Raw genomic sequence first — 11,740 nt, 5'->3', positions numbered from 1 at the left:
AATTTTTCGAACTCTCTGTGTTAATAGCAGTCTTAAATTAAAATGTAAATATATATATTACATATTATTTACATTATTTACATACACCAAGGTAACTAAGCATCATTACAATACAAATTAGAGCTAAGATTCCTGTTGAACTATTATAATAATTTAATTATGTACTTTTCTTGTGTCTGACGGAGTTGATGAAAATCTAGGTGTGAAGGTAAATTGTTAAAAATGCCTTTTTACCTGGAGCCTGTATTTGTTCATGTCTGAAAACTACACATCTTTATCTATATGAATATATAACCATTGACAACATATTCTGCATTTTCAAAATCAGGTTTTCAATAACGTTTTGTCCCATCTCTCAAGAATCCTTATGAGAATGCAATCGATATACAGTAAACTTTTTTGCAGAGGCAACAGAGCCCACGGTCCCCATGCATGTTGTGTCCACCAATGAAAATCCAGAAGGATCCGTCTGTGGCTATGTCTACTCCAGGAAAGATTTCTGACAATTCATGTTTTTGTCAGAGGTTACTGGTATCAAACGATAAAGGCAAGATCCTGGAGAAGTCATAGAGATGTTTTTGCCAAAGAATGAAATCAGACCACAAACCATGACTTTGAAAGAAATTCATTAGGTATATTATTTAAAATTAAATACATAGAAAAAGGAAATAGGAATCCCCAATATTGTCATATAGAATTAAACATCATCCCCCATGCCCATTACATACAGAGACTACATACAAAATGCATACAGAAACAGCGAGAGAGAAAGATAAAGGACCCACACATTACATCAGTCAGTTCTAGTGAAATTGGTGCCCTAACTGAGCACTCCCTTTTGCTTTTTTGTGGCAAATGGCATCTTTAAACATACTTCTGATTGAGCAGAGCTGATGTAGTGTTTACCGTAAATATACATAGGCCTACTATATTTTGCTTGACATTCTAATTCTGTGGGACTTTTGGGTATTACTGTCTCCCCCATAACAATGGACGGCGCAGGCAACCTCTTTGTCTACTGGTGCCAAGTGCTGGCTCTATCTTTGTCAAATCAAATAAACCCAGTCTCTCTCTTAAATATTAAACAATCAATATTAATTGAAACATATTTGCCCATCATGTACACTGAAACCAACTGTCCATTCCCAGATGAAAGAGATATATCAAAATAATACACACGTTTTACAGGTTTTTTTAATGAATTCTACAAGATTTTTGTATGACAGTGAAAACATACATTGGTAAATTGGTAAACATACGTTTGGTAAATTTACTCCTGAAAGTGGCCCCTTTTGGTGTTGGTGAATCTGAATAAAGTAAAAATTGTACATGGCATTTACAGTGTTGTATTGTACAATGTTGATACAATGACAGTACTTTCTTTGTATGCTTCATACATACACAGTACAGTGAATACATATAAATACATAATAATTCTGTATGGTAAAACACCAAAAGGTGGCACTTTCAGGAGTGATTCATACATGGCATACCTATAGGCTACTACATTTTTTTTTGTAAGTTTTTGTCTCTTTTTTCTGTATGGGTTGGTCTTGATCAAGCTGCCCAGTAACATAGCTTTTCTGACAGGTAGTTTCCTGCTGCAGCCCCTGCTACAAGCCCCACTGGGGAAGCAGTAAACACTGAAATAAAGGCACCAAGGCCAGCCCCTAAACCACCCCCAATAGTGCTGCACACCACGCGACGCTTGCCTTGCTTTTGTTCTTCCTCTTCTTTTTCTTTCTTTTCCTTTTCACTCTTCTTTCTTTCCTCTTCTCGAATCCTTTCATCACGTTCCATCCTCTGCTCCTTTATGCGTTCCTGTCTCTCCAGTCTCATCTTGTCTTCTTCTTCTCTCAACTTCCTCTGAGCATCCTGATACATGCCATTTGTGTAGTACTCCCCATCGTTCTTCTCCACCAACGCATCAATCTTATCCAAAAGCTTTTCCACCTGAGTTGTGTCATTCTTTTCCAGGTTATCAAAAGCATGAAATCTACCACCACAGCTTTCTATCAAATCATCAATCTTGTCATTGAACGTGTCTTCCATCTTTTTTCCTCTCAACTGATCAACGTGTGTGAACAGAACCATGGTGAACTGGGAGGCTCTCTCACCAAAGTTCTCCTGGATCCATTTCACAGCGCTTCTTTCCTCCTCCGTGAACCTCATCCCAATCTTAATCACCAGCAAGAAAACGTGAGGACCAGGTAGAGAAATGTTGACACACTTCTCAATCTCGCTTTTCAGTTTCTCCGCCGTCATGGTTGTGTCAAACAATCCCGGGGTGTCCACCACAAGGATCTTCTTGCCAGAGACCATACCGCTCTTTTTACTGGACAGTGATGTGACCGACTCAAAGTTCACATCTTCATTGAATGCCTCTCTCCCAAGGATGGTGTTTCCTGTTGCACTCTTTCCTGCTCCACTCTTCCCCACCAGAACAATCCTCAACTCTCCTGAAACCAAATATGTAGAGACAGTTTGTGTCTGAGTGTCAAAACCAATGTACATCAATATCCATTATATTAATAAAGATGTATTATTTTATAGCTACATGATTTATCTAAGTAGTGTAACTATTGTGTGCTACCTGAGAACAGGTTTTTTTATAATCAGATACTTGAGATCTTTTATGGTTTCTTCCATGGGTTGAGGCTTTACCACAGCTCTACATTCAATTTGCATGCTGTCACAATTATTATTTAATTTTAAAGATTTTTTCCCCCAAAAAACTTTACTGCTAGGAATGGGTTTGGTCTGCACAAAGCTTAGCATTATAACATTTAGCAAAATAATTTGTTTGGTTTGGTATTTTGCCAGCACAAGGTTTGTAGACATACAGGGCTGAACAAATTGGAACGTTAGGTGTGTATGCTCCTTCGTCCTTGATCGGATTAATACACATAACATGATAGAGTATCAATAAAATGCCCGAAATCCTAATGTGTGGGGAAATATAGCAACCCCTAATTCAACCCCTCATTTGGCACTCATGTTCATTTTCCATATTATGCTAAACACTTACATTCACGTACACTTTAATCCGCGTTTTGGTCTTCCCTTTCTGATACGTGGGAGGACAGGACAGGAGAAATTCATATCATCAGTATTTGGAGAGATTTATAAATAGTATGTCTATTTAAAACTAGACTGCCTGTGCAGTCGCCTTCGACTGCTTAAGGTATATCCCCGAAACGCGACGTTTCCAGTCCCACATCATTCCTACCACTCCCGTCCACCTATTCATAAACGTATATGATAAATACAAAATATTAAAGAAATATCTTTAATATCTATACATAGATCAATGACGTACATTGGCTTAAAACCAAATGACTAAAAAATGGGGCAAATGGTAACGCTGTTGTAATGGTTCACTATTACAGTAATATACCACATTAGGTACAGTGTAAATAACATTGTAACAATATTTAATACCATTTAATACTAGTGTTACACCATGTACCAATTTTGTACTACATCATGTATTTTTGTGTAAGTGGTATTACATGGTATTGCATATTGTTACACTGGTATTACACTAGTATTACATGGTATTAAATATTGTACACTGGTTATTACACTGTACCTGGTATTGCATATTGTTACACTGGTATTACACTAGTATTGCATGGTATTAAATATTGTTACACTGAACCTAATATGGTAGATTCACTGAAATGGTGAACTGTTAAAATAAGGTAGTACCGGGCAAATCAATCCACCCAGTCAGAAATTATGGGCCAAATAAAAATTCCGCCATTTTGAAACTGTTGACCTCCAAACTCAAATCAGTTCATGAACCTACCCTAGAGCATTAACACACCAAATCTGGGACAAATCCATCCGACTGGTCAGAAGTTATGAGCCAAACAAAAATTCGGCCATCTTGAATTCAGCCATCTTGAAAGTGTTGGCCTCCAAACTCAAATAAGTTCATGAACCTACCCTAGAGCATTAACACACCAAATCTGGGAGAAATCCATCCACCCAGTCAGACGTTATGGGCCAAACAAAAATTCGCCCATCTTGAATTCAGCCATCTTGAAAGTGTTGACCTCCACACTCGAATCAGTTCATGAACCTGCCCAAGAGCATTCACCCAGAAAATCTGGGACAAATCCTAACATCCATTCAAAAGTCATCGCGTTAACACGAAAGACCTTGGGGACCCCCTCGAAAACGAGATATCCTATCTCAAGGGGCTTTCCCCCTAAACAAATAAATTGAAATTGAATTGAACCTTATGCGGCGGCGGATGCGGCGGCGGACGCGGACGCAAAACCATTACATCCCCGACGCTCCGCGTTTCGGGTATATAATAATTTTATTTTGAGTAAAACTGTTCTGACACTGTATTGGTGCCCGTTTTACTATGAATATACCGTGCAATGAAAGAGTCAAGAACGTTGTGAGGAACTGCAGAACAACGAATGTGTTAAGTGGGGTGGTCGCAAACTGCAGAACTGAAGGCTTTGGAGGCGCTGTACTCTTGCTCTCCTAGGTCAGAAAATGCATTAAGAGTTGGCCATCTGTGTGCGTGCGTGCGTGCGTGCGTGCGTGCGTGCGTGCGTGCGTGCGTGCGTGCGTGCGTGCGTGCGCGCGCGTGTGTGTGTGTGTGTGTGTATGTGTGCTTGTGCATGTGTGCACTGATGCTGAAAAAATAAAGCAAACAAATTGAAATAGGGGAAATATATTGATTTTAATTATCATAAACAGCGCACAATACATTTTGAGGTGACAAGCCAGAGATCCAGAGAGGTATAAATTTCACCCAACAGTGGGAAAACCAGATTCATCAGGCTAAAGTAGATGACGGTACATTCTACCGTACTTCCAAATTAAACTTAACATCAGCAGGAAAAGACTTGAAGCACAACAGGAAAGCACTTACTGCACAATATGTTGGTGAAGGTGTGTATTTTAGTTAACCACAATTAACTTGATAATGATTAAGAAAATGTATCCTCATACCAGAACAGTATTTCTTCCACATGCTATATCAAAGGCTGCATGGTTCTAATCACCCACAAAACATTATTGTTCAATTTTGGATGCATTTTCTTCAGTAGGTCAAGGGAAGATCAGGAGTGGGATGTTATGTTACAGGAAGGGCTATGATGCATATCCTAAAAGAGTCATACTGTATGTTCCCTTTCTTTCTCTAAATAAGGGTCCTGTGTTCACAACATTGTATGTCCTTGGCTTGGCCAAGGCAGTTGGAACATAGGACCCATTTTTCAAAAAGATCCCCATAAGTTCCCCAGCATTGTGTCATGCCTGGCTCAGCCAGTTGGTTTTTGTGGCATTATTTCCTCCGACCCACAGGGGGAGCAGGCATGACAGGATGTGGAACATCTCTGCTGACTGGGCTGCCTATAAAATGCCTCCTAGAAGCAGTCTCTCAATTTCTCTCATCCTGCAGACACATTCATTTGGCGATTGAATGGTCAGGCCTACAGCTGGGATTGCACCACACTTGCACCCATTTGGACAACAATCACTTACTGATACGCCCTTTGGTTAATCCACATTACTAATATTCCGTATTGTAAATAAATACATACTTTTGTTTAAATCAAAAGCGTACAAATCGGTATGGTCTCCCTCAATGTTGCTTTCACTTACGAGCCAGTGGCTGTGACTATTGCAAGAAATGAGAGTGAGAGATGTGGTCAGAGATGCACAGGTCCCCCGAGGACTCTAACTACTTCAGATGGCCCATTCTAATAGTGTCTATGAGTAAAGGTAAGTCAAATAAACCAACATGTGAACTGCCACACGTACGTAAGGCACAATAGAGTATACTGGATAATGTAGGGCAGGGGTGCTCAATACGTCGATCGCGGTCGACCAGTCGATCGCGAAGGCAGTATTGGTAGATCGTAGGACATTTAAAAAAAAAAAAAAAAGTTCCCTGATACCCAGAATCTGACAGGCTAACTTCAGGCGTCTACACTAAATACCATAAACACAACGACGTCTTCAGATAAGGAGGATAACTGTCAGTGTCAAGCGCCACACTCAACAAACTCATAAGTCATAACATCCGAGCACAAAAAAATAGGACGGCACGAGACGTTTGCAGATACCGTGCGCTATATGTTCAGTTAGTACAGGCAGCGTCACCGCTCAAAAGAAACAGCCAGAGAAGAAAACAACAGCCCGAACATCGGCAATCCCCTGCTTTTTTTTTTTTTTACAATGCTCTGAGAAGTGCAGGCAGGATGCAACTCCCGCATTGAGCGTGGAGTTGGCTACTTCGATTAGATTTCATAGGCACGCGTGCGAGGGGAGAGTGAATGCTGTGTGCCTGTTTAACCTGAGTGCAGGCGCGTCTTTTCAAATGGTCTGCTCAGCGCGGCCGCTTGACAGAGAGCGCGCTTTTCTGTTCATTCAGTAGATGTCTCCTTGTTTATTTTTTGGAACTTGGGATGTCTGTAACGTCCACGAAGACAATATCCACGTGAAAACGCCAAACGCCCGCAAACCGCTGTTCTGCCTACTTCTCACAGTGGCATTAAAAAAGTCCTCCATGAAATCCCAAACCAACATCACTTCAAATAGGTGACAGCAAGCATGCACACATGAAATAACACTTCAGGGAGGGAGAAAATCGCTCTGCCCTCATATTAAAGTGAAAAGGGGATTACATAAAATCTGTCCAGAAACCAAGAGGGCACATAATTAAGTCTTCATTAATATTAGGCCTATGTTCATTTATGAAAATTACATTTATCATAAACTAGGCCTACAGTAGGTCTCCCTTTGAGATCAAAAACAGGCGTAATTTACAGTAGGCCTAAAGAGGTTGTTATTCACCGCTGATTCACCTTTCATTATTGATGTGTATTCATACAAATACATTCTCATATTGTGTTAAAATTGCATTTCTAACAGCTGTATTTTCAGATTTTCATGGTAGATCTTTTTCACACACCCATTTCAATAAGTAGCTCACATGATGAAAATGTCTGAGCACCCCTGAGGTAGGCTATCTGTATACAACACCAGTAATTTTAATCATCACTTTCATGCTAATTTTATGTCCCCAGAAAATGATAATAAACCAAAGAAAAAGAAAAAAAAAGTCACAATGTATAATAACAAATTGGTTTTGAAATGAAATATCCCAATGTCACCCGTACCACTTCTCTAATTGTGCTGGTTGGCTGTCCCATGTATGTCAATGTCAATGGTAAAATCAGCGGACACACATACTCCTTCAGCTTCTCCTTTAAGTAAATTTTCCATCTTTCATTCTGCCTGATCTGCTCATCCATCTGTTCTTGTTTGTTTTGCTCTTCCTGCCTCTTCCTCTCCTCCTCTTCTCTTATCTTCTGCTGGGCTGCCTGGTACATCTTGTTGGTGTAGTGTTCTCCTGCCTTGCTCTTCAACATTTCATCTATCTTTCGAAGCAGCTCTGTAACCTGTGTCTGATCTTTCACCTGTGTCTCTACATTGTTGAAGGTGTGGTATCTACCGCCAAAGTTGTCTATCAAGGTGCGGAGACCTTCGCTCAAGACGCTTTCAACAGGTTTGCCCTTCAACTTATCACCGTGTGTGAACAGCACGATGGTGAACTGTGAGGCTCTCTGGCTGAAGTTTTCCTGGATCCACTTAACAGCATTACTCTCCTCCACAGTGAACCTCACGTCAAGCCGGACAACAAGCAAGAAGACATGAGGTCCAGGCATGGACAAGTTGACACACCTCTCAATCTCTCTTTTCAGCTCTTCTGTCTTGGACGTGCCGTACAATCCCGGGGTGTCCACAACATGGACCTTTCTGCCGAAGACCTCTCCACTTTGTTTACTGGATGATGATGTGACACGCTTAAAGGTCAAATCTTCCCTGAAGGCGTCGTCTCTGCCTAGGATAGTGTTTCCTGTTGCACTCTTTCCTGCTCCACTCTTACCCAGCAGCACAATCCTCAACTCCCCTGTAGGGAGGGGGGGCACACATTCAGAAAAGGTTTGTGTGTGTGTGTGTGTGTGTGTGTGTGTGTGTGTGTGTGTGTGTGTGTGTGTGTGTGTGTGTGTGTGTGTGTGTGTGTGTGTGTGTGTGTGTGCATAAAGTTTTTGTTTCATGTAATGTAATATAATGACGTCACCCCCGTCAGATTGGTGCTGCTTAAAGGTAGCCTGGTTCCTACCAGACCTTTGTGTGTTTGAGCTCTTGAGCCCCCTGGTGGAGCTCAACACACACTAGTAGTGGAGCTCACAAAACTGCGCGGAATTACAGGTCAGGTAAGAGTCAGGCAAACTTAAAGGTGCACTGTGTAATAATTTTAGTAGTTTCTTTCTAGAATTGCATTCACAAATGTGATATTTTTTTCACAAATACTTACCACCACCATCAAATTCTCATTATTACTGGGAGAAATTGAAATTTCCATAGGCCTACAGGAAAAGTGAAACTTACTGTATTTTGGTCATATTAGTATATGTTCTTTATTATTGAGTAGGCTATTCATGAAAAGATCAATTTTTACAAAATGCAGCACCGTTTCAATGAGCAGCACAGTTGCAATACCTTCTCAGGCCACCATCCTACACTGTACACCTTCAAGTCACCAACATCATAGGGAGTTTGATGTACACACAGTAAAAAAAGAACTGTTGTTTTTACGGAAAATTGCTGGCAGCAGTGGTTGCCAAAGTCTACCTTTAAACAAATAACGGTATATTTCCTTTTTACATTTTACGGTAAGAGTATGGCAGCAGTAGTTGTCAAAGCCTACCGTTAAATAAATAACGGTATTATTTTTTTTTACATTTTACGGTAAAATTATGGCAGCAGTGGTTGCCAAAACAGATTGGACAGATTATATTCAGGTGAGTTCAATTATAGAGTTACAATCAGACAACTGATTGGACTGATTATACTCAGGTGAGTTAAATTATAGAGTTACAATCAGACAACTGATTGGACTGATTATACTCAGGTGAGTCCAATTATAGAGTTGCAATCACAGACAACTGATTAGACTGATTCTACTCATTGGAGTCCAATAAACATCAACTTAATTAGATACCTAAATAAATGCCCAATTGCCAGATTGTCTAGTGCAGGCAGGTGGACCAGTCTAGTATCATCAATGAAGGGTATGCAAATCCATTCTTTTTTTAAAAAAAGGCCTGAAAATAACCTTAAGGAAAATGAAGGCCAAAGCTAGCGGGGCAAGCAAGCTAACAAACAAGCTAGTTAGCAAGCCACCATGCAGCCACCCTTACAACGTGATCTGCTAGCCGGGCCGGCCAGGTGAGGGCAGGCCAGCCGGTCAGCCGAGGGCCAGCCAGCCGGCCAGCCGGCCTTACAGCCAGCCGGCCTTACAGCCAGCTAGCTAGCAACCAGTGAGCAGTACAATGCAACAGTCCCTGTTTAAATACATGTTCAAGTGAACCGTTGTTTTTACGGAAAATTGCTGGCAGCAGTGGTTGCCAAAGTCTACCTTTAAACAAATAACGGTATATTTCCTTTTTACATTTTACGGTAAGATTATGGCAGCAGTGGTTGCCAAAGCCTACCGTTAAATAAATAACGGTATTATTTTTTTTACATTTTACGGTAAAATTATGGCAGCAGTGGTTGCCAAAACAGATTGGACAGATTATATTCAGGTGAGTTCAATTATAGAGTTACAATCAGACAACTGATTGGACTGATTATACTCAGGTGAGTTAAATTATAGAGTTACAATCAGACAACTGATTGGACTGATTATACTCAGGTGAGTCCAATTATAGAGTTGCAATCACAGACAACTGATTAGACTGATTCTACTCATTGGAGTCCAATAAACATCAACTTAATTAGATACCTAAATAAATGCCCAATTGCCAGATTGTCTAGTGCAGGCAGGTGGACCAGTCTAGTATCATCAATGAAGGGTATGCAAATCCATTCTTTTTTTAAAAAAAAGGCCTGAAAATAACCTTAAGGAAAATGAAGGCCAAAGCTAGCGGGGCAAGCAAGCTAACAAACAAGCTAGTTAGCAAGCCACCATGCAGCCACCCTCACAACGTGACCTGCTAGCCTTACAGCCAGCCAGCCAGCTAGCTAGCTAGCAACCAGTGAGCAGTACAATGCAACAGTCCTGGTTTAAATACATGTTCAAGTGAACCATGTGACCCGAGTGATGAGGCGCTTGGCAGGTGCAGGCAGTAATTCAATCATTGCATGACAGCCCTTAGCACTCAGGTGAAGTCAGGAATTGATTGACAGATTGATTTGGATGGGGTAGAATGACAGTTTCAAATAGACTGGGCTACTTCTAAGAGCTCAAGGGATTACTGTCCCAGGTAGACTTTTTCAGATTATACTAGCCTATAGGCAATGCCGGGGTGCACATTAAAGTGATCGGGAGTTTTCCCGGCCCAAACCATCGACGTGGCCCACGGGGACAACTAATTTTAACTTTAACATTTTAATTTTAACATCAATTAAGTTGCAACCGCCAGCTGCATCATAGTGGATTTAATAGGTCTAGAGCCCCTCCCTAGAAAATCTGTGGTTCTACTACCATGCAAGCAGCATAATTCCCCCCGACCCCTCCGATGTGTTCAGATGGCGTGGCCCATTTTAAATCACACTGGCGCGAAACAGAGTGTCAGTGATGGAAAGCAGAAAGAGGGCTAAAATAAAAAAAGAGAAGGCGGTGGCAGCCAAATGTGTCAAATTAACTGACATCTTCTCAAGACAAACTGGTAGGTTACTGAAAGAGATATAGATAATTGGCCTGGTTGTGAATATTATCATATAACGTGGCGAGCGTTTGCAACTGGGTCATTCCACGCCAAATCTCCGAATCATCCCGCACGACCATCTCAGATTTGGCAGGAAAAAATCATGGAGGTTCACAAACGTCCCAATAGGAAAAGTGCAAAATTATAGCTCTCAACTCCTCATAGTTTTGTCATTAAAAATGTTTTTGTCAGGTACCCCCCTGACTCGTTTGGACCAGACTTCTCAGAGAGCCCACTTTCAGAGTGTTGTATCTAAAAAACTACTTTAAGTAGGTCCTTATGAATTTCAAGGGGTAACATTTGGAACATGTACTTGTGAAATGTGGATTTGCATACATCCTCTTGTCATTTACCACCGTTTTCTGGGGGCTTAAAGTTGCTTGAAAAATTCTCACCTTTGAATTTGTGGACATCTTTGAAGGACTGTGGTAAGTGCAGTTTTAAAGACAGAGGTTTGATATGGACAATGTATGTTCCCAACCATTCTGTGCATGTTGTGTTGAAAGATTGAACTTCTGCGATTAACAGTTTAGAAGATATAAAGTCTTTAAAATCGAAAAACTGAAACTTGGTGCCATCTTTGCCACGTTATTTAAAAAAAATGTCACGACTCACCACCATATTATCAACAGTTTTGGAAAGATTAGATGTCTGTTCTTAACATATCCAAAAACTGGGATGGTATTCTGCCTCATTTGGTCACAATGATTTTTTAAAAACCCACTGTTGTGTGACTTCCACTGCTCCTATGAAAACCTGATATTGGGGAGAAACTTTGCCATGCTATACCAAAACAATGACAGCAATCACCACAATGAACTGAACAGTTTTGGAAAGATAGGATGTCTGTTTGTAACATATCCAAAAACTGGGATGGTGTTCTGCATCAATGTCTTGTAATGACTCTTGAAAAACCCTTTGCTGTTACATCAGCAGCTCCTGTGAAAAAGACTAAGTCACATGAATTACCAGGGGCGGAGCTATAGGGG

General features: G+C 40.7%; 1 protein-coding gene across 1 annotated transcript in view; it reads right to left on the bottom strand.

Annotated features, from left to right (window-relative positions):
• Nucleotides 1-1,557: 1,557 nt before the first annotated feature.
• The window catches only part of LOC134457984 (uncharacterized), a 33,375-nt gene continuing 23,192 nt past the window's right edge, over nucleotides 1,558-11,740 (bottom strand). Inside the window, exons 3-5 of the mRNA XM_063210044.1 lie at nucleotides 7,152-7,945; nucleotides 5,632-5,647; nucleotides 1,558-2,459 (exon numbers count right to left, since the gene is read on the bottom strand). Of these exons, the coding sequence (XP_063066114.1) occupies nucleotides 1,558-2,459; nucleotides 5,632-5,647; nucleotides 7,152-7,945 (1,712 nt within the window). The remainder of the gene's footprint in view (nucleotides 2,460-5,631; nucleotides 5,648-7,151; nucleotides 7,946-11,740) is intronic.

This window comes from Engraulis encrasicolus, chromosome 1, assembly GCF_034702125.1.
Source record: "Engraulis encrasicolus isolate BLACKSEA-1 chromosome 1, IST_EnEncr_1.0, whole genome shotgun sequence".
NCBI classification, from domain to species: domain Eukaryota; kingdom Metazoa; phylum Chordata; class Actinopteri; order Clupeiformes; family Engraulidae; genus Engraulis; species Engraulis encrasicolus.
The sequence above is the reverse complement of the archived record's forward strand: the minus strand, read 5'-3'. Positions and strand labels throughout refer to the sequence as shown.